The 24485-nt window shown below is 36.2% G+C and overlaps 1 protein-coding gene across 1 annotated transcript in view; it reads right to left on the bottom strand.

The window, feature by feature from the left end:
• Positions 1 to 18258: 18258 nt before the first annotated feature.
• Positions 18259 to 24485, bottom strand: part of slc35b2 (solute carrier family 35 (adenosine 3'-phospho 5'-phosphosulfate transporter), member B2) — a 7600-nt gene continuing 1373 nt past the window's right edge. Inside the window, exons 2-4 of the mRNA XM_015369392.1 lie at positions 22045 to 22232; positions 21217 to 21377; positions 18259 to 20145 (exon numbers count right to left, since the gene is read on the bottom strand). Of these exons, the coding sequence (XP_015224878.1) occupies positions 19219 to 20145; positions 21217 to 21377; positions 22045 to 22232 (1276 nt within the window). The 3' untranslated portion in view covers positions 18259 to 19218. The remainder of the gene's footprint in view (positions 20146 to 21216; positions 21378 to 22044; positions 22233 to 24485) is intronic.

Here is a 24485-nt window from a genome sequence, read left to right as displayed (position 1 = left end):
AAAATCTGACTTTTCACTGAAATGAGTCTTTGAAACTAAAGTTGAACTTAACTTTTAAACAAGTTATTGAGGTGGGTGGGAAGTAGTTTCATGTAACTGATGCTAGAACCTGACAACCTAGAATCTACTGCAAAGCTATATAGAAGGGTTTTTTGTGTGCAAAATGCCTGGTTTACAGAGTGGAAATTTCTTGCTGCAATTAGCATTTTGACTGGAGGACCCTCTGTAGATTCTTTATATATTGCATTTTTAACTATTTTTCAAGGCTGCACTTTAAAAATGAAATTGTCCAGAGAGCTGTTACAAACTTTTTGTTTTATACTTCTGTAAACAAGACAAGTCTAAGATTCATCTGCAAATGTGACAAGTTGGAGAAATTAAGCCCAAGAAAGTGAAACAATGTTTCCTAATTGTTTTTTGGACTATAATTCAGAGTTGATCTTTCAAATAGTTTTTTTTCTGGTTATTTGCACTCTGGACACAGACTTGGAAAACTGTTCTAAGCTTGGCTACTAAGTCATAATCCAGAAATGGCAAATTATTGTTTGGAATGAACTCAATGGCTGGTTTATTTACAATAGAACAATCCAGCAGACTTACAGTGAACAAATTTAATGGCAGTAAGGCATTCCAAATTTGGTTTTACATCCTTAATACATAGACTTAAGATCCTCCTTTGTTCGGTTCGACAATTTTGTTTATAATTTACTGCCAATAATTATTTATGCAGCAAGGCAATCCAAAAGCTGCCCTTTACTGCTCCACAGAGGGGAAATTCAGTTATAAAATAGACCAATATGATAAAATCCAGAAGGGGAAAAGAATGAACTGGATGTGAAAGAAAAATATGCAAGTTGATAGAAAACACGAGAAAAATTCAAAAAATCATTAACACATGAAATAGCACATTAGAAACTGTTAAAATCATGGTTTTCATGACTTTAAAAAGCAAGTCTTGATCAGAGAAGTTATCCAACTTACAGCTTGATCGTATACAAACTTACTAGGCCTTTTGCAAGCAGTGAAGATTTTAAAGTCCAAGCACAGCTGGGCGGCATGATCTGTGAAGGCGATGCTTTGCCGATCTAGGTTGCATCAGTCTTTCAATGCGCTCCCCAGTTCCCTACAAGCAAAGTTTAGTGTGATGCAGTGTCCAGTTCAGCAGTCTAATGGCAGCGGGGGAAAAGCTGTTACAGAATCTGCTGGATCCTGCAGTGCATGCAATGAAGTCTCTTACCAGAGGGCAGCAGGGAGAACAGACCATGGTGGGGGTGTGAGAGATCATTTATGTTACAGGCTCGGGACACGCAGCGCAGGGATAAAATGTCTTTTATGGAGGGAAGTGGGGCCCCATGTTCCTCTCTGCTGTCCTCACAATTCTTCTCACAATCTTCCAGTCGGAGGCGCTGCAGCCTCCAAATCACACAAACAGCTGGTCAACACAATTGGACTTAATCAAGCCTATTTATTTTGTGCTATTTATTACAATTATGTTAAATCTTGACTTTTTAGTACTTGGGGTATTATTCTCAAGCTACCCTTTTCTCACTGTGCTCCATTTTGAGTATTTCCTAAACGTTTTTGAAAAGAAATCTCAATTTAGACCAATGTTCTAATTCGCATAAGCAAAAATAAAAGGGTGTGAATACTTTCTGGTGTCACATTCAGATTTGGTATTTATACATACATGCATGGCTCTGTTCAATTCCAGGTTCATTATAGCAGGTGAAAAGCAGTTTGTGTTTAGTTCTTAATATATGTCTATATGTTTCCCTGTGTGACTGGTTATTTTCACTTTTATGTACTGGTAAAAAAAAATTGGATCTTATCTTTTGACTTCACTTAGAGAAATCTGAAAAAGCAAAGTATAAATATATAAAGAGCAAAGTAGTCTTGAAAGTATGAGCCACATGTTAAGCTGTTTGGGGGAAATATAGCAAGCACAGGTTTCCTGGAAGTCGTGTGCTTTTAGAGTATGAGGGGGTGGCACCAGCAGCTTTTCTGCTATTGTCAGTAAAACGGAGTGTGGGTGTCTCTCCTGCCTCAACACAGCAGCTCACATGTGCTCCATTAAGTACCAACGGTGAACTTAACCTGTTATTTAGGAAAAAGTGCTGAATGTGTTCACCTTTTCAAATGATCATAGTACCGACTGTTTAGATTTTGCTGCATTTGCAAAGACAGATTTTTACAAATGAGAACTGCAAACAATAGAAACATACATTTTAATAGCTTTTGATTTAAGAGACATGATGTGGGGGAAATATTTTGGAGTCGGTCACAAAGCTGCAGTGCAACTCAGGGTTCACCATGACAGAGGCCATTATTCCCTTGTATTTGTTACAGCCTGCCGATTATAAAAACACATGTCACTAATTTTTAAAATGAACATAAAGGAATGAGGATCCTAAAAACACTGATCCTGGAAAGGCTAAAATGTTTCCTTCAATAGTTTGTAGGAATCCGTCTCCAAAACTTACTGATTATTTGGATAATTGATAACTGTAACACTGTGTCTAGTTCGTAAGTCGCTTTGGATAAAAGTATCTGCTGAATATATAAACATAATCATAAAGATAAGCTGAATTGAAAGTCTTTTTTTCAAGGTTCTTGCTAATTTTGCTTTTAGCCATTGTTCTTTTTTGTGGTTCTTGTACCACTAATGGTTCTTGTATCAACTTTATTAAGAACAGATTAGATTTATTGATTTTTTTTTTAAAGGAAGTTACAATCTGATGCATACCGTAGCTATTATTGTGATTCTGTTTCGTATGAAGCAATAAAGTTAATAATGATGAGTCTAATCAGTGATGGAAAAACTTCTAATATCCTTAAATAAATCAGCTTTCGTGTCTTTTAAATGTAAATGTGAAATTACAAGTGTGAAAATACAGGTGCTCTCAAGGCTCCGGTGCAAATAGAGAACCTCAGACAGCTAGGCAAGGCAAGGCACATTTATTTGTATAGCACAATTCAGTACAAAGACAATGCAAAGTGCTTTAAATGATTAAAATACAGGATAATAAAACAGAATCAAAGCAAGTAGGAAAAAATAAAATAAAATAAAAAATGCAGAAACAAAAAAGAATATTAAAAACAGTTGGACTAAAGAAAATATGTTTTAGTTGAACTGTTTAACTAGAACAGCTGGACATTATAGCCCTGCTTTGCGTACAGATTTGCAATTTACTCTCTCCCAAATACATGGGTCATTTTTGATATGCAATGCAAACCAATAATAGCGAGTCTCTGATGATTATTTGCATTGCATCACTTTAGAACACATTGACTGTGAGGTTATATAGTCAAATCAGGACATTGTTTCACTGCCAACCCAATTCCCCTGAGGAATAACAATATTTCAGCCTTCATGCGTTTGATTTAACCTCTGCATAATTAACCCCTCTATCAAGCCATCAAATGTTTGTTAGATGATGCCAAATGATAAAAAAGAAACATAGCTGACTGGTCAGGGATAAAAAAATATATATATATATTAGTGTCTGACGCATAGTAGTTTTATTTATTTTTTTTTCAAAAATAAACTCACAGTAGGTTCTCTTTGTAGTTTGGGGCAGGTTATATAGGGCATGCAGCTAACATGTAGAAGGGATTGCTTTGATTTAATTAACTACAATTTAAATTTTTGTTTGAAAAATACAAAACACTGTGGAAGCAGTCACTGCATGTTACCTATCCTTATTCTAAAACTGGTGGTGGTAGCATCATGCTGGGGGACGCTTTACTTCAGCAGAGGTAGTCAGAGTTTATAGGGAGCGGAAGGAGCTCAATACCATTCAGTCCTGGAAGAAAACCTATCAGAAGCTGCAAAGGACTGGGCAGAGGATGGACAGCCCTAATTGTAAAACCAGACCTACAATACAAGAGTTTAAATTAAAACACAAAAGAAATAAAAATAGCCCAGTCAAAGTCCGGTCAGGACAGGATAGACCTTATTACTATTGTAACACTCTAAAAGTATGTATATTATTTAAGGTCAATGTAATAACAGGAAACAACCACTTGCCGTAATCTATGAACAAAAATAAAAGTGCTTCTTTAAAGAATTCATTATAATTGCTCACAGAGAGAAATAAACTTTATTTTTTTGTTACAACATAACCTCAGAGTATTAATGCTGATAAAGATACTTACATTTTTACTTTTTCACTTAGCATATTAACTGTTTAACTTTACTTTTTAACTTTTTTCCAACTTCATATACAGTAGATAATATATAATTCAAAGGCTCATCTAATTGGTCAAATGCCAAAATAACATGTACAGCCACGAAGCAGTAACTTTGCTGAATGGCTGAATATGAGGGATGGGGTGCTTGATCAAAATATGTAACTTGCCCTATAAAGACTTAGAAACTTAATATAAACTGCAGCCAATCTGAACTTGAGCCCTTTTAGGAATATGAAATGTGATACATGGTATATCCTTTCTCTGAATGGTTAGTTATTGATTGTTTAGACAGATGCTTATTACCAGATTGCAAATAAGCAAAAGAACACTAGATTAGGGCCTGATGGAAATTGCTTTTCCTTTCTTTTGCCCTCCTGGGCTTCCCCACAGCTCATACTCTTATTACCCTTGGCAAAGAGTCATATTACCAGTTTAATAACAATCAAATAGTACATCCCTTAGAGATTCTTCAAAGATATCTAATATTATTTAGGTAAATCTTAAGGAATGCCCCCAAATGTACCAGCAGTATTTCTAGAGAAATTCCCAAAAGCTTCCTGGTCAGCTGAAATTTAGGGACCTTTGCATTTCATTCTATGATGCTTTCCCAACATTGCCTGTAGCACATAACATTAAAGGAAGTTATTTAAAGGTGGCTACATCTAAGAGTTCAAGGAAAACCTCTGTGTATCATTACCTGAATATTTTCTTTTACAGGAAATGAGCTTGAAAGTAACCTACTTTTAAAATCCAAGTGACTTACTAGGTGACATATACAAGCATGGTGACACATTTAAACCTCTGCTTTGAACCTTTTAAAATCAGAAGAAGAAGCTGAATGAATCTCTGAATCAATCTGTCTGTATGAAGTTTCAACGTTTTTATAATTTATTGCTGTTTCCTGATCAAAACCTCAATTTTATGCTCCCAGATTAATGGAGAACATCTCAGACTTAAAAACCAAAAAACAAAAACAAAACAAGCGTACCATCATATTCCATACATTTTTGTTAGATTATAAAGATCTAAGCTTCAGGTTGACTGTTCTAGGTTACAGGACATTAAAGAGGAATTAAAAAATACATTAAAAAAAAGTTCTGGTTAAGTTGAGTGCTCCTGGAAACTTCCTGGTGAGAGTCATCCCCAGTCAGCACATATTTCCATTTTATTGAGTCCAAAGGTGAACTATTGGGGCTGGATTTCTTTCCCTTTCAAAACAAAAGACTTCCTGTGGAAATGTTTGTCTCTTGTGTGCATCTGTTCTCAACCACATATGCAAAGTAAGATATGTTGGGGGGGGTCCTGCATGTCAGTGGGCTTAGGTGTGTGAATGCATTTTGTGACCTTTGCAGCGTGTCTGGTAATACAGTTAAACCACCTTAAAAAGTAATAACCTTCAGACTGAATGCCTCCTGTTGCATAGTCTTACAATCTTTATGATTAATTCCAGGCACATTTTATGAAATATCTCTGTCCTTTAATGTGTCATGCTTCCCTCAGTTATTATATACGGTAGCTCTTTGTGTGTCTGCCACAGAGATAGCAGGTGACCACTGAGACTCAAGAAGATAATTTGACATTATATCTGGCGTAGCAGCAAGCTATTAGGTTTCAATGACATTTAAAAGGCTGGGTGTGAGAGTAAACGCATTACTACTACTCATGATCTGAAACATTTCTGCTATGTCAGGCGTGGTGTGTTGACTGAACCGGGTAAACACTTGACAGGAACAGGATTAACGCCCACGCCAAGAGGAAAGAAAGCTAGATGAGATGATAAAAAAGGGCCAACATAAGAAAATTCAAGTCTTTTATCATGTGGTATAAAATACAAACACCCACAGTAACCTTTATGATGAGTTGAGATGGTGGGGGGGCCAATCACATGTGGTCTGTCACACTGTATTTGTGCTCCACTCTTACTCCACAGCCATGTGTGGGTAGAAACACTGTGGTCCAACTGCTGCTGCAGACAATGAAAAGAAGCAGTTGAACAGATTTTTTTTGAGATTGAAAACACTTCCACTTTTTATGCTGGAAGAAAATTCACACAAGTGGAAGTGAGAAAATAATTGTGTGATTAAAAATGGAAAGTAGCGCCGTTATAGTTAAGGTAGCCTTGAGGTATCTCAGCAGGGCGCCACAACCTTACAGTGGATTTAAAAAGTCTATACACCCCCTGTTTAAATGCCAGGTATTTGTAAAATATTAACATTTGAATAGTAGGAAAACTTTTACCATCTTTAACATAGTATGTATTTAATTCAAACTAATGAAATCTGACCATTCAAATACCAAACAGATGTAATAATCTTTTGCACAGTTTTGAATTAATACACTTGTTAATTACATTTTTGCTTTACTTCAAAGTTATTTTCATGACCATAAATACATCCATCTACTATACTTGCTTGTCCATCATGATCACAGCAGGCTGGAGTCTATCTCCAGCAGTCTTTAGGCGGTGCACCCTGGACAGGGCGAATGATAACCATGTGTACAAGCTTACATCTAAAGACAATTTAGAGATACAAATTAACCTTATTTCCATTCTTTGTGGGGATTGTTGGAAAAGCTGGTGTACCCAGAGAGGACCAACACATGCACAGGGAGAACATTCAACCTCTATGAAAAAGGCTTTAAACCCAGGACCTTTTTTTTTTTTTATAGGGATACAGTGCAACACATAGACCTAATTCCTACACATGTTCTTATTTGAAATATTTCCATACACCAAAGGTTTTCAGTAAAGGTTTTCAAACAAATTACTTGATCTACTTGTGCCAAATAAATCCACAGTGTTACAGAATGGAAGCATTCAGATAAACTGGAAAAACAGTGACAATAAATCCAAGTTCTTAAGAAGATAACATGTAAGGAACATTGAGGGAACTGCAGGAATTTCTGGTTAAGTTGTTCTATTCTTTCTATACAAAAATCTATTCAACTCCCCATGCTTTATATTACTAAAGTTGTTTTTTTTTCAATATGCTTTCGCGTTACAGTTTTAAACCTGCAGGGTTTAACATGTTAGTCCATCTTTCGGAGCAGTAGGTTTTCCACAAGGTTTAGGAAAGTGTTCTTCCAGAAGCACATGTGTGAGGTTAGATGCTGATGCTGTAAATACAATTGGAAATTCATTGCAAAGGTGTTCTGTCAGAGATTATGGTTCTGTGCAGAAATTATATACTTTAATCCAGATCCTCATGGAAACTTAATCTTATTCTCACCTAACTAAAGTACACAGTTCGGGGTTAAATTTATAGAGTTTAGCCAAATCCATTATTTTTATGTTTGTGATGGTAGAAATACATTTTTTGCCCTTGCCAACCCGCTAGCATGTAGATATCCATAACAGTGACGTTGAAATAATTTTAAAGCATGGCAGCATGTAAAAATAATTCCTCTTAAAAATAGTTTCATAAATAGTGGGTGTGTCAATATCAATAAAAGAGGCTTCAGGACACTCCAAATGTACTTTGTCAAATATCTGTTCATGCTTTTTGCAATCTTAAAAAGGTAGGACAATCAACTCATGTATAAAAAATAACCATGGTTATTATATAATGGACAACCATGTTTCAACTGAGGTCCAGCAGTAGATATCCTGGATCTGGCTATACTTTATTTTGTCTGTAGCAAACAGTATTTTTACAGTTTTTGGTCAATCTTGCTTTTTTGGTTTTCAGAGGGAATAAACAATGTTGAAACTGCTGAAAAACCTGAACATAAGCAGCAGGGCCTGCAGCATTTATCCAGCTTTAAGGTAAATATATATATTTACCTTAATGCTGTTTGCTAGATAAAAGGGCGCTAATGAACATAAATCTCTTAAGAAAATGCCCTTTAAAGGCAGCTTTAAACTCAAAGACTGGTACAAAACCATTCTCTCTGATGAATCCAGTCATTGTCATGTTAGTTTGTTGACCCAAATGCACAGAGAACTTGTACATTTTTAAGTTTAAATTACAAAAGCATTAAGAACCTTAAAACAAGAACTACTGCACACAGGTAAGAACTTTTCCATTTAGATCGGAGACGAACCGAGGTTCACTGGTCGTATGGAACAGCAACAGAGTCCACATTAAAAGAGATTCATAAGAAGACAAATTCAAAAAGAAAGATATTCCTGGTTTAGATCTTTGGCCAGAATACCATCTTTGTAATAATCCAGCAGAGAGATGATCCTTCGCCTCCTTATATATATAGGCTGCACATCTTGATTGAGAATTTTTCTCAGGTGTGCCACCATCCACAAGCAAAGATCCTCTATGTGATAGAAGGCTCACTCAAATCTGAAAAACAGCTAAACCCATGTCATGGGTAAAATGACGTGGGTGAATGCATGGAAAAGTACTACTAGAAGTAGCACCGTCTCACCTTTTCAATTGGTAGATCAAAATTGCATTGGTCAAATCTTCTTTAATTTATCTCAATAATAGCTAAACGAAGACCCACATATATTAGAAAAAAATAAGGAAAGTATAATCATATTTGTTCTTTTTTGTAAAATAAAAATAAAATTCTCTTTCACTGCCAGTTAGCTTTCTGACAACCTCACTTAGGGTTGCGACAATCTTAACTGTGATGCATCAACAACTTTTGTGTTTTTCACTTAAAATCAACTTTGTTTTCAACACATGCGGTCATAAAGTGGCTTGGGGGAGGGGTGGCCGAGTGGTTAGGGCATTGTGTTTGGATCCCAGAGGTTCTGAGTTTAAGCCCCAGCCCACAGACTGCATCTCTGGGTCCCTGAGCAGGACCTTTCACCCCACACATAAAATAACACAGCATTTAGTTGGGGTAAATCTCTAGTAAGGTTAGGTTAGAAAACCTGGAATTTGCAGAAACGGAGTGCATACATCTTGAATCAGTATTAAAAATGTCACCGTTTACTTTAGCTTTATCATGCAGGTCAAAGACTGCTTTGTTCAATTTACTTTAATCATACTAGTCATTTATTTAAATGTAAAAACTGATGCAAAACTCTCTGGTTCGTCTTTTCCCTGGTGAGACACGACTGGTCACAATCAGACATAAATTGTGGATTAGTTCACAATCAGGAACTAATCCAGAATGCATACATGCAAAAAATACTTGAAATTCATAGAAATTTGCTTAAGTTGGTGTCTTGAAATATCCCAAATGTTCCCTGTTCTCAAAGATATGACAGATAGTATACTACACACCAGATTTTACTAAATTTTACATCCTTATTGTCCTAATTCTTTGTGTGACAGGAGTCTGTTGGATGTCTTTGTTTTGTCTCTATCGTTTCTTACATTATACCTTCTGCACATATTTCCTATTGCTTGGGAACAATCCATCCAAGCACAAGTACTGGCCCTTCCTATATTTTTCTCATTGTGTTTTCAAGCCATAAATAGCTCCCTTATTAAAAAAAAACAAAAAACAAGACTTACTTGATTCCACACCAGAAAGCCATTGTGCTCCAAGAAGTAGATTGAGAGAAATAAAAACTGGTTCAACTGGTTTACATATCTGTTTGATATGAACATTGATACAGAGTGAATCTTAATCTTAAGTTTACGCTTCACTTTGGTTCTCTTTTCATTCAGCAGATATTTAAACACACCTCCTGATTAACAGGGTTGCTTGCTACGCTCTAAGAACAGAATTTTAAAGGTACATTTTTATTTACCTTTATTGAACCATGAACTATTTATTTTTAAACCATGAAACAATCAAATCAAAATCACCTTTTGATTTCTCATAGGTCAGCTTAAAGATTTCTAAATGCACAAAAATGCCCTTTAGAGCCAAGCCCCTCTAAAACCAGAAAATACCACAAACAGTCCAGTGAAAAACAATTTCCCAATCACAGATCTGCTGAGGAAAGGAATTAGATTATCTGACAGCATGAAAAATATAAAGAAATATTTAGACATGAAAACCCTCCAGTGTAACTAAAAGAAAACAATTCTGCTAATTTTAGGCTTTAACATTATTTTAGGAATTAACATCACAGATGCTTCATAGCAGTAAAGTATGGCACAGACATTAAAGTCTGATCAAGCAATTTGTGTTACAGTTGAATAAAAGTTGTTCTGTAAATAAAGAAAATTTTAAAATTGAGGAAGGAATGGTTGGTTAAAAACATTACCCCAAATAAATGCAAATATAATTTGACAAATTCTCTTTTTTAGTACATACCAAAATTTAGCTGAAGATGGGAAACATTTAATTGTAATGAATTCAGGACAAATCAGCGTGGTAGCAGAGCACTTTGTAACATGCATATGTCAGTTGGGCTAAAAAAAAATTCCTTAATTTCTAGTCCAAAAAATTCATCATTGGAAAATGCTGAATGAATGTCAGCAACTTATTAATTACTTGTTGGCCATCTCTAGTTTTATTTCTGCTTCAAACAAACAGCCTTAATTTATATCAGTTATATCAGTTTATTTATATAGCACCTATTCTCATCCATCTCAACCAGATCACAGCAGATTGATTCAAAGTTTTCTATCTAAGGAACACCAATTAATTGCATCGAATCATTGACTCGAAAGCAATTCCTCAAACCAAGCATGCTAGTAGCGACAGTGGAGAAGAAAAACTCCCTTTTAACAAGAAGAAACCTGCAGAACCATCTGCCGAGGCCGACTGGGGTTCAAGGAGACAGAAGCTGACATAGAGAAAGAAGCAGAGATACAAAAAAATACTTGGAAAACAAAATCCAGTTTTTTTTATTTTTGTATTTTTTTTTGATTGAGATACAAAAGATAACCAGCTCCACAGGTAGCCCTGTTCAGGAAAGACACAGCTCCCATATCAGAGGATGAAAGAGAGAACGCACAGTTAGTCATAGCCAGACAAACAGGACTACACAGAAAAACAGGCCAAGCTCCAACGTCTTTAAACAAAGGTGCTGATGGCAGCAGCACAGCTGATATTTCTCTCCAGGATGGAGTCACAGCCAAACAGGAACAGACCAGATGAAGCTACTATGAGAAAAAGAAGAAACAACATAATGTTAAAGATTGAACAAACAAATACAGAAGAGTGGGAGAATAGAGATAGAATGAAGCAGAATGATGAAATGGGTTCCCTATGTCCTCCAGAAGTCTAAGCCTATAGAAGCATTACTATAGAGATAGCTCAAAAAGTCTGCCTCACGGACCAAAACTGGTAGCTGGTTCCACAGGAGAGGAGCTTGATAACTAAAAGATCTGCCTCCCATTGTACTTTTAGAAATTCTGGGAACCACTAGTAAACCTGCAGATTGAGAGCGAAGTGCTCTGTTAGGAACATAAGTAACAATTAGATCTCTGATATAAGATGGAGCTTTGGCTATTTAAGGTTTATATGTGAGAAGGAGGATTTTAAATTCTATTCTGGATTAACAGGAAGCCAATGAAGAGAAGCCAGGATAGGAGAGATATGATCTCTCTTTTTAATTTTCATCAGAACTCTGGCTGCAGCATTTTGGCTCAGCTGAAAGCTTTTAACCCTGTAATGCCAAATGTATCATATTTGATACATACGGTTTCTGAAATGTTTTGCATCTGACACCTTTTGCATAATTTAATGGTAAAAACTTTGCTCAAAATCCTATTGCACACAATCAGACATACCTGATAACAGATGGCAGAAGACTACACAAAAAATAATCTTGACTTATCGCATAGTAATAAATTACGAATATCAAAAATTTATTTCTGTTTTTTCTTTTTACATATTTTGTTAAAAGGCCAAATAAGGACTTCAAACCAAAAAGAAGTAATTTTCTGTTTTGTTTTATTCTTGGATTGGGCTTTAAAGGGTTAACTACAGTTTGTGGACTTCCTGATAGTAAAGAATTACAATAGTCCAGCCTTGAAGTAACAAATACATGGACTAGTTTCTCAGCATCACCCCTGGACAGGATACAATTTTTACAATATCCCAGATAAGAGAAATTCTACAAACCTATTTGATATGGGATTTAAATGACAGAACCTGATCAAAACTAACACCAATATGTTTAATCTGTTATCAATATAATCCAATAAGTGACTAACGACTCAGCTTCTTTTTTAAAGACTCTTAGCTTCAAGTTACTTTTCAGGATTAGAAAGCAGTGTAAGAAAAGACACTAGAGTGACTGGTTTGACTCAGTGTTCTCAGAGTAATGCTTTGACAGCTACATTACGCTACTGAAGTTATCAAAAGTATAACAGATTATTTATAGAAACATAGGTTCCTGTATAATAATCTTTAATTAATTGTTGTCTGTTTTTTTCTTTCATTTGCTTATGTTTCTAAAATAAAACGGTCCCATTAGAAACAACAAATAAATAAAAAGTACAAAAAAGGCATGAGAATATGTAGGGATTGAAGAAAAGAATAAACAGGGAAAAAATACAATATTTACTTGCACTCTGCTTGTATTGAGTTCCCTGAATTACATTTGAGTTCCCAAAAAGCTAATTGGTCAACGCAGTAAATTAAAGCCTGACTGGGCTCAGCATGGAGGGCTTTTTATTCCCTGGTTAGCATGCCGTGCCATTCGGGCTCAGAGCAACTCCTCTCAAACAGCCTTTCTTTTTACCCCTTCCTCCTTACTGCACAAAATCTCCATGTTAATCTTTCCACATCCAAACTGGATACTTTTATATTGAAATGTGACTATCACTTTATGCATTAAGACAAAATTTTATTATTCTTTCTGCATAACATCATCACTCACATCACAATCCAATATTCTCTATATTCGCCTTGTGCTGTATTTCTTTCATTCATTCTATAATACATGATCTTCAACTTCAGATGTGAATATAAATGCAACTATTTTTAAAAACAAGCCTAAACACTGGGGGGCAAAAAGATTATAAAATTGATTTCTTCTAACCTCTTCTCCAGAGCAGGTGTTTTAGAAAGTAGTAGATTATTTCAGGAATCCCTGAATTAATGTTAACCTTCCGTTTACAACTCGGCGGATTTAAAAGGAGTCAGAATTTCTTGGTTTGGTTTTCTCTCCTGTCAAAGCAGGAGCTCAAAGTGACTGGTCCACCAGGGGATGAAATCAGAGGACAACGCGTCTGCATGTATTTTTTTTTCTTCCTTTCTGACCTTTCATGTCTGTTGGTAACTGATTTGAATGATTGAAAAGATGCAGAGAGGATGATGGAGTGATACGTTAAACATTTTGAAACAAGAGGAACGGGGGAAATCCCCGGCTGAATCTTGAGATTAATGAACAAGGGGGAAACATTTTCTAGCACTTCACAGTCAAACCCGGTCTTCAGTTTGAGGTTCGGTGAATCATAAGAACGGACTGCTTAATGCATCCGAGCAATATGCCAAGAGCACTAAAGATGTATTTCGAAACAAGAGCGGAATGAGTACAAAAAAGTGTGCCATGAGGAAAAATATTAAATGACTAATTTAAAGTGTCCTCAAGCTGAAATCATGCACAAACACGTGAAGTATTGATTGAAAGTGTTGGGTCACCATGTGCCAGTAGAATAACAAACTGGTTAAGATTCAAAGAATGACATTACATTGAAGCTTAACAAAAAACTTATAAAGTTGGAGCTGCTCTATTTGGGGGTTCTGCATTAATTAGATTTGACCATTCAAACTCTGTAAACTAACTTTTCATTACATCATGATGGGACACGGAGTTAAATCTTTGCTTTTTCTGTCACATAAGTCATGCATATTATATTATTAGAAAATAAATTCCGTTCTTATCAATGTTTTTACAGCTTTTAAAAATGAATCATAAACAATTGCTGAAAACTATATCTAACCAATTATTTTCAGAAAGTTTCCCTTTAAGTGATAAAAACTGAACTAAAAATAAAAAAAGATGTTGTAAATACATGTTATTTACCATTAATTTCAGCAGATAAACAGATGATTTTTGCTCTTTAAATAAGATAACTACATATTATGCACTTGATATAAGATAATTGAGCAATCATCATATTTTAAACTTAAATCATCTTATTCTACTTGCAAATTGTCTCACCTACCTACCCAAAACAAGTGGAAACACACTTATTAAGGACAAAAAGGCTTGTATTTAAATTTTTGCAGTGGCAAGACTGGTCTGAGCCACTAAAAATGTCAGAAACATTTTTTATTTTTTTTTTTTATCGGGAATGGAAATGACTGATTTAAATGTTGTGTGAAATGAATGAAACAAGATTGGATCAGCTCAGACACATATTAATGCCAAGTTTCATTATTACCAAAGAGGCAAATTGAAGACATTGAAAAAAAAAAGTGTAATGAATAAAGGCTCTTGTCATATCTGAAAAAAAAAAAAACATTTTATTTCTCCTTCAAAGTTTGCTGCGTTTTACTCAGAATTTTATTTTTCTTAAGGTCTTCGCCGTATTCGTTGTTTAAAGTATTTTTTGTCGTACAAAAACAAACCCAACCCTATTTAGATTTGAGCTTCGTAACATTTTTGTCTATGTACAGCATGCCAAAGTTCTATTGATCCACACCTTAATGTTATTTCTTTAGCTATCAATGATGGTTTTAAATTGATTTTTTGTATTTGCTTTTAGCTCCTGCTAACCTTTTTACAAACAGGTTGGTTTAACAGTTTTTGTTTAAGTTTCTTTTAGATTTCCCTCATAGAATCCCTGTAATTTATTTGAATTCACTGGTTTCAATTTTTGTCAGCATCTTAAGAGCTGTTTTAACTCAGTGATAAATCTACAAACTTTGAATTGTGCAGTTATTTGTTTTGTTGGATTTGAAAAAGTGAATAAAATGCCTATTCATATTTTAAAATCATGAGATTCTATTTCATTTTGCTGTCTTCTTGATAAAAAATATTTTTAATAAAGCAAATATATTTCACTGAACTCCTTCTAAGTGGAATATAATCTAACTGAAAACTAGAGGTTTTCTTTTACATGCAAGAGACAAGCCTTGAATAAGAAGGGTCTCAGAACAAAATTAAGATATTCTTAAGGGTTAAATTCTTTGTATAGTACAATGAACTTTAAGTTTATTAAAACTGTAATTTCTAACAGTTGCCTTAGTATGTCAACCTGACACAACTAAGGACTAAAATATTAACCTTCAACGAGTCAGGTTCAGTTAGATGGGATGCAAAACATCAGGAAACACCAACTTCATTTTGTACCATTTAATTTCTATTAGTTTTAGCTCTTAAATTCAATGTATACCCTTACATATCACCCCTGACTCTACATTTAAGGTTATTATCCTGCTGGAAGGTGAACCTCTGCCTTCATCTTAAGACTTTAGCAGCTAACTAATAAGTGGTACTCTAGCATTTCCATGTGTTCTGCAAATCATTTTTGAGTTTTATCTTCCTCATAAACTATGATCAACTTCTGTGTCTGGTCTAAAGAAGCCCTGCAGCATGATACTGCCACTGCCATGTTTTACTGCAGAAATGGTCTGTTCAGGGTGCAAGAAAAAAAAGTTGAATTCTAATCTATGTGACCAGAGCAGCTTCTTCCACATGTTTACTGTGCTCCCTACATGGATTATGAAAATTTACAAATGGGACGATTTTTTTGTTCTTGCACCTGCTTCAATCAAGCCAAATGTTGGTGTTAACATCTATAATAATAATGATATTCTCCCACTTGAGCTGTGGATCCCTGAAGCTCCCTTATAGTTACCATTGGCCTTCAGCTGCTATCTAATTTATGCTCTTCAGCAGTCTGATACAGGAGATGTCTTCAATTTTAAATATTGTTAATACCCTAACCCTACTTTAACCTTTCAATATGGCAGGAAGATGGTGCCAAAACTTATATCACAATAGATTTCTTAATTTGGTCAAGCAAGCCACAAACCGAATCCTGTACAAAACACCTTTGCCTTGTTTATAAAACTTTATTAATAAATAAATAAATTCAACTATGTTAATAAATAAATATTCTAGAGATATTTGCTTTAAAAATAAGAACTGCTGTAATCATGGACTGCAATATTTATTGAATTACTGAAAATGTCATAAAACAATATTGAATAAAAATAGATTGTGAAATAAATGTATGTCGAGGGATTTTAAAGGGGGGAATCAGTTCCAAACGTTTTATTCTTAGAAATTAACAAAAATGTTTTATCTCTTTCAGTGGGAAGCGGATAAAAGTAAACCAAAAAAACTGCAGTTATAATTTTAGAAAAACTAAACTCAATTTGCTGCAATGAGCTGTAGGGCTCAGAATAAAAATAATTTCAAAATGTTCTTTAGATTATCCATGAATCAAATGTTAAAATGTATAAAACAGGGTTAAATGTGTTCTTAATATTTATATGTTTCTTTACAGCTTCCTTAAACAACATCATTCCATTTTTTATTGCAATGATTTTAGCATAAATACAGACAAATGAGCTAAAACAAACGTAGGATGCACAGAATGATATATTCTGTTACGGATAACTTTTAACTGTTTTTCTGATTAAAACCTGAATCGTTCTGCTGAATAAACATTCAGATGACATATCATTTAAATTTAATGATTTTAATGCAGACTTTAGAGCTAAATTGAAAGTAATTGTGGATAAGAATATCTGGTTGTGACTACACTTAAGTTTTTTAAATGATGAATTACTGAGTAAAGAGATTGCTGATCCTGAAATGAACAGTAATTGCTCTCTGTCGTGTGCCGGAGGATCCTGGAATACGGATTGCTGGACTCTACTGTGAACAAACCGTGAGGAACACCACATGGATTCAGCATCTAACTGCCATTGCAAAGCATGGAGACCAAAAGGGCTGTGGAGGAGACCATACCAGACTCTGATTGATGAACTAGCCTGATAAGTGATTGAGACACTGAAATGATTTGGGGGCAGACAGCTTCATGTTCAGCTATGTTTGTCATTTGCCTTTAACACGGACCAGGATCATTCATGATTTTTAAGTCATCGTGATCTATGTCAGTGTTTCCTTTTGATTTGTTTTTATGAAGAAAATGGAAACATTTTGCTCCAGACCCAAGATCAGGTTTTATGCAACTTTTGCTTAGAAATAGAAAGACTCAGGACCTGATTGGCCTAAAATGCTCTTGAATTAGATTGTAATAATAAAACAGGGTCTCTACAGTATGATACACAGGGTTAATACAGCAATCAGTATTTACTACATCTACAATATTTTTACTAACAATACTAAGCCCTCCTCGTGCATTCAATGCTTTTTTCTCCATTAGAGCCTTTGAACATGCTTTTTCAATGGCTTCCTGGTGGATTTGAAGGGCACAAGTAATGCTTGGCTGCAGTTTTCAGGCACCATAAAACGTCAGCACTGAAGTTGGCATCAGATTGGTCTGCCTTACCGGTAATACTGGTTTGCCACCGAGGTGTGAATGGGTTCTTTGCACAATTACATTAAATCCAGGTGTGCCTGACCAAATGGCCAGACGCACCTGGATTAATTAATCATCTAATAATGAAAGACAGGAAACAAAAGAGCTGCCTTAAGTTCAGGAGAAAAAAAAGTGACTCTTCTTTCAACAAATAAGGTGGTTCCAGACAGCATATCAGCCAGTAGAACCAATCGAGTGTATCAACTTCAGCACAGGACCTGCTGTATTATTTTATAATATTTTATGAATTAATTTGCAAACCAAATATTCAGCATCAATGAAGAATTCAGAATATATCAAAAGATTGATGATAAATGTACTACCAAGTCAATTCTGTTTATTACATTTTACTACCTTACAATGGCCTTAATTTCAACTAATTTCATACACTACCCTGTAGAAACCCTGACACAATATTCAGCATGATTAAGTTTCCAGTTTGGTGATATAAGCTGACAGTAGGTCGTCCACAGAAGCGCATCCAGTCTGCTGATCACGTCCTGTGCAAAAAGGCTACTAAAGTTCAAAAGGAAAAAAGTAAACTATCAGGACAAACGCTTGGTGCATATAGTGTTAATTGAAAATATATACATTTGTTTTAGCAGTTAGGCCCTTTTGAAAACTTGCCTTCAGTCTAAAAGCTACAATAAAACATCAAAGTTCTTAAATATAAAGTGACATAAAGTGAAAAAGAATCCTTTTGCAAAGCAACGTACCAAGAGGGATTCTTCAATCCGTAAAGCCTGCAGAGCAAACAAAACCCTTCACCACTTAACGTTACTTTAACAGGTTTTATTATTAATCCATTTACCAGAGAAAAAGTAGTAGAATGATATAAACAAGGTACCGTTAACATTGCATCTCCCTTGTGTGCATTCAGACCTGCAAACTGGAGCTCACAGTAAGATCACATCTTTGTGACAGTGTTCATCCAAACATTCACAAGAAAGTCAGTCCTTTACAAAAAGGAAGAGAAAACCGATAAGCTCATTGCAAATAAAATAAAACAGGGTACATATTTACATGTTTGTTTCTTATTGAACTTTTTTTTTTTTAAACCATACAGGAAATGTGTATGTATATAAAAAAAAGCTGAAAATTAAATTAGATTCAGTTCTGGGATGTCAGATTAAAAAATCTATACAGTTTTTTTTCTTTAACTCTTTTTACATTGCACAAGTTATTCCCCCAAAACATAGTGACTGAAGCATCTGAACCATTTGACAAGTAAACTTAAATGCATGTTGTGTTTACAAAACTGTGATCCCAGCTTTAAAATATATAAAATACCATATTAAGACACAAAAGTTTATCCCCAGAATAAAACTTTAATGAAACGATTCCATAACTCTTTAAGGAGCAGACCAACTTTGCTTTTTGGACATTAGAAAGTGTTAATGCTGAGCCATTCTGTTACCTTAAATTGGCTGCAAAAGCCACATGTGGTGGTTAAAATTATAAACAAACAGTTAAAGAGCGACAGAACTGAAGAGGCAGTTTGTAGTTTAAAACTTAAAACAATCGCAAAGGCACTCAAAGCCTCTTACCATTGATGTTATATTGACCCCTTGGGGGCATCTGTGACAGTAAGGGCTTCAGCATCCCTTTGTTTTGTACCGAAGTTATAAAAAAAAAAACATAAAAGATGTTGGGAAAACATGCTGCCCACAGAAAGACAAGTAGCACCACTGAAAACGTGGTCATAGGAGAGCTACACCTTCTGGGGCAGCACGGACGGCCGGCTGGACTTCATGCGGCTGCGGGCGTACACCCGTAGGAAGAGCGCAAGGAAAACCACGGCAACACCAAAGCCCCCGATGACTGTGATGGCATGGCCGTAGAGGAAACAGGAGAGGAGAATCGCGAAGGCCTGGCGCAGTGTCATGATGATTGTGAAGACGGCAGCTCCGAACTGGTTGATGGTGTAGAAGATGAAGAGCTGACCGCAGGCCGAGCACACGGACAGCAGCACAGCATGGAAGGCAAACTCCGAGTGCCGCGTCATAAAGGCCAGCGACTCGAAGAAGGCGCCTTGCTCGAGCAGCGAACCAACGGTGAAGAGGCAGGAGAACAGGTTGACCCCAAACATCATCTGCACAGACGACATCTTGTACTTAAAAAGATTGTCCTGCCAGTTGGACGTGAAGCTGTCGAAGACGATGTAGCCGACGAGGATGATGATGCCGCTGAATGTAGTGACAGTGGATGGGTGCTTGCTGGTTGTGCTCGACAGTAGAAACATGCTGACGCCGAGAGAGATTAGCACGGCAGTGAAGTATTCCCAGTACTCGTAGCTTTTACGAGACACGATCTTTCCCATGAGCATGACGGGAATAACTTTGGAGGCCTTGGCCAGGACTTGAGTTGGGAAGCTGATGAATTTTAGGGCCTCGTACTGGCACCAGCTGCTGAGGATGTTGGAGAGTGAAGCAAAAGAGTATTTGTACATGGGTGCACCATGACGAGGCTGCTTGAACAGGATGCACCAGAGTCCAGATACGGTCAGTGCAAGGATGCGATTCATGAAGACCAAAAACTGGGAATCCTTGAACCTCTCTCCCTCCTGGTCTTGAGTTGTGGCTCCATAGGAGCGGGTCATCACTCTCTCCTGGAGGACTCCCCACGTCAGATACGATGCCTGAAAAGAAGAAATGCTGGTTTAAACTCATCAGGTCTACTTTTAGATAGCAGGATTCACAATCTACTCTTTTTCCTACTTGGCATGGATCTTTTTTTCCAAATTCCAGTTCAGTGAGTGTTTTATTTGCTCAAAGTACGTAAACAAAGAACCAGGATTGCCATTTATTAAAAAGACAACTAAACCCTTTCTATTAATCATTTTACACCTTTACATACTACTTTTATGTCTGCTTGTTTCTGCAAGACACCTACATAATCTACAGCTTGTTATGGGTTAATTGATAACAGTAGAATTAGAAAATCCCGCAAAAATTACAGGTGATCTAAACAGACGCTAAAGGAAAAACAAGCGATGAAAATTTGGTCTTGAAAGCCGCAACTGAACAAAATCACAAGTGCCCTGGAACAATGCCCTTTGGGCAGATGAAAAAATGGAAATGGTTGATCTCAATACATGCACCATAACACAGCATATCAAAACCCTAATAGCAACTGCCAGGCTTGGTGGAGGAGGAATGATGATTTGGGCTTATGTTGCAGTTGCAGGACTTGGACATCATGCATTATATATATGGAGAAAATCAGGCAGGTGGCTAGAGTTAGGCCCCAATCATAACATTAACTGGACAATGATTCCTCACACAGCAGCAAATCTACAACAGATAGCTGGATAGAGCACAATTAAGGCGTTTGCAGTAAGTGAAGAGACCTTAACTGGGCTGAAATTCCTATAAACATCCCTATGATACACAAGGACCTGTTTGGCTTCATTGTATTTTGTTTTATTTTTCTTCATAATCGTCTATTCTTCATACAACCTGTCTGCTTTTGTTTTGCTGCTGACACACCTGAATTTACACAGAGTGGGACAATTTAGGACATTTCTATTCTATTATATTAGCCAGACAGAGAAAAATAACCCTAGTGTACTTGATCACCACTGCATGAATAAATAATCATAAGATTGAAGTTTGGGCAAATAGGATCCCTCTACATTGTGTAAAAAAAACAGAATGTTGTAGTTAGCTCTATGTTTACAGTAGCTGTTAGTTCTGGGAGGATCCCCTACCTGAAGTCCTGCTGCACAAAAGATCAACTTTAAAGCCTGTTTGAGTGATGAGCCTGAATCAGGCTCGTTCCTGCTTGAGACGGATACATCGTCCAACAGCCCGCTCTTGTCCTCGCCGCCAAACACGCAGCTCTTTATGACAGGAAAACAAAGCCCGCTGCCTGAAAGTTAAAAGCAGAATAAAAGCAGATGAAGATAAAAGCAGGTAGTGAAACAAACAAAAACAGTTTAACTTCAACAGTCAAAGGCAGTTCTAAACAAATGGAAGAACTCAGGCTTTCAGCACGTTTAGTCTTCTAGGAGTCTGTTCCAGATCAGTGGAGGATATGGACTAAATGCTGCTTCTCCATGTTTGGTTCTAGATCTGGGTGAACAGAGTAGGCTGGAACTAGAAGATCTGAGAGGTGTGGGAGGTTGATACACTGACGACAAATCTGTTATGTATCGAGGTGCTGATTCATTCAGTGATTTATAGACTAACAGAAGAGTTTTAAAGTCTACTCTCTGAGCTACAGAGAGCCAGTGGAAGAACTTCGGAACCGGGCTGATGTGCTCTAATTTCTTAGTTCTAGTGAGAACACGGGCAGCAGTTTTCTGGATCAGCTGCAGCTTTCTGACCAACTTTTTAGGCAAAACCAATGAAGACACTGTTGCAGTAATCAATTCTACTAAAGATAAATGCATGGTGCATCCACATATTGATCTGTTCTAATCATCTAGCCAACACTGATACAAAAACCTGGCATGATGTAAAGCTGTTTGTCAGAGGTTTCAAGGAAAAAATTAGGCAAAGAATGTTCTAATATAGGACAATGAAACATCTCAAACCTCTGTCCAGGTAATTAGAGCGTTTGAAGTAGCTAATGAGGAAATATCCTGGGACAATGATCGTGGCATATCCGAGCATGTTGACGAGGAAACGGAAGAACCAGACATCGTGCCAGCCTTCCAGCAACGACACATCCTCTGCAGTTACCATGGAGGGAAAACACAGCAGCACAAGTGCAGGCCAAACTCTAAAGGATAAAGAAAAGTTTGACATTTTAAAATAACATAATAACCCAAACATAAAAGTTACATCATAAAATTAAATTAAAAAAAAAATCCAAAAAGCATTTTGTTTCTGTGGAATATCACTACTACTGTAAGCACTAGCATTATGGTCAGAAAATCTTTCAAATGCAGCTTTTTATGAGTTTAGTAAAATAACCTTTTTCGCAAAAAAATTGAAAACGCAAACTAAGGCATTAATAAATCACAAACAATAATTGAGAGCAGCTTAGTATTCAAGGACTGCTCCAACTATCAAGTACAGTAGTGGTTGCATCATGCTGCAGGGCTATGTAAATGCCAGGGGTTACTGGTGATTTGCACAAGGTAGAGATAATAAACATTTTGATTCAACGGGTTAAACTGTGGACATATGTAGGCATTCTATGAGACAGCGATCACAAAGGGATAACAAAACTGGTTTAGAATAAATAAAGTAAGCAGACGTTAGGTTTGCGGAATCACAATCATTTTCAGACAGGGTGTGTACAGGAATGAATAACTCTAATTTAATGCTTTTTAATGCTCATTTAATGCTCTTAGAAAGAATTTGTATGCCATCAACAATTTTTATGCATTTTAAATATATATATTTATTGATTATATAAAGAAAGCATTTTAAATGCCACGATAATCACATTTAATGAATTTTAATGCAAATTATGCCTTAATTTAAAAAAACAATAATTTAATGACTTTTAATGATTTTTAATGACCCACGAAAACCCTGTCAGAGAATTGAAAAAAACTAATATGCATCAATTCCAGGTCATTGTAACCAAACCAAACATTTTAAAGGAAGATTGGATACAATATTGAGCCGGTATCATGTCAGATGCTTGTAGATGGAAATGGCAGAGATGACATATTTACATCAACTTGCAAGGAAAATGTAAGGCCAAATTCCCAAGAATATGTTATATTGTGGGGTCCAACGGGTACTTGACTGGTTCCCATGAGGAAAAGTTCTCTCACTAATTTCAGGGTTAGGTTTAGGAGTAAAGTATGAATTGACTTTAGGTTGACTTTTGGATTAAATATGGTAAAGAAGAGTAGGGGAAGGGTCAGGGTTGGGCCATGCAAATGAATGCAAAATAAATGGGGTGTACATACACATATTTGAATGTGTATGTGTAGTTCAACATATATAAACTGTAACCAATCCCAATTTTTGCTTTTGAATTAACTGAATTTGTACTTTAGTGCAATTATTTCAAAGCAAAAGAGAAATGGTTAAAATAAATAATCCAAATCTGAACCTAAACTAAATCAGACTTATGTTGAGTGTATATAAGCTATTCCTGAGAGCTGTAACAGTTTTTCCCCCACTGCCATCAGACTGCTGAACTGTTTAAAGAAAAGAAAAACAACTCTAAATCAAGTTAGACTCTGCATCACACTGAGAACACCAAACCAAAATACTTCATATTTGCACCATAAATATTCATCTTTAAATGCTGTGAACTTCCATATCATTGCATTTTGCACCATGTTTTTTCTCTCGCACTGTTTACTTTTGATTACTGCAGCACTTTATGAAATTGAAATGTTAATTTCACTGCTAAGCTGCTACTCATTTATTGTCTGAAAGTTGTCTTAAGTAACAGCCATAGACTAAAACTTTAGAGATAATGACAGACTTTTCATGAAAGAATAAGAAAAGCGATGTCTTCATATCTGTATAAGAATCTGGAGTCATAGTAGTGGTTCAACTTGAAACACCTGCGGTGTACAAGTAATGAGGAGACCCAGATATAAAACGAAGATAGTGGAATGAAGCTAAACCTGATTTGACATGCTTGTAAAGAGCCTAATTTAGGACATGATTGGGCTGGTAAATTAACTAGTCAAGAGTAAATAGTTCTATCCTGCATGAAGGTGTGCCTCTTGTAGCTTAGTGTAGAGTATCCTCTTCAGAAAGAGGCGGACCCTCCTCTATCCGGGGCCTGACCTGAACACAGGATCTCTTTATGTCCGCTGCTCCAGTCAACCAACAGCCCACTGCACCAGGACTCAGCCTCTGAACAAGAAGCCCATTACATGAAGGAATGCAGCGCACAAGCTGCTGCACTCCACAGAAAACAGACACATTTCACCTGAGATAAGAAGTGTATAAATGTGTCCTGTAGGATGCACGACAGGCGATATGCACTGAAACACATGATTAAGCTTATAGCTCTGAGTGCCTGAGAAAGACAGAACAGACATTTAGTCATAGT

This window comes from Cyprinodon variegatus, unplaced genomic scaffold, assembly GCF_000732505.1.
Source record: "Cyprinodon variegatus isolate N-32 unplaced genomic scaffold, C_variegatus-1.0 Scaffold37, whole genome shotgun sequence".
Taxonomy (NCBI): Eukaryota; Metazoa; Chordata; class Actinopteri; order Cyprinodontiformes; family Cyprinodontidae; genus Cyprinodon; species Cyprinodon variegatus.
The sequence above is the reverse complement of the archived record's forward strand: the minus strand, read 5'-3'. Positions and strand labels throughout refer to the sequence as shown.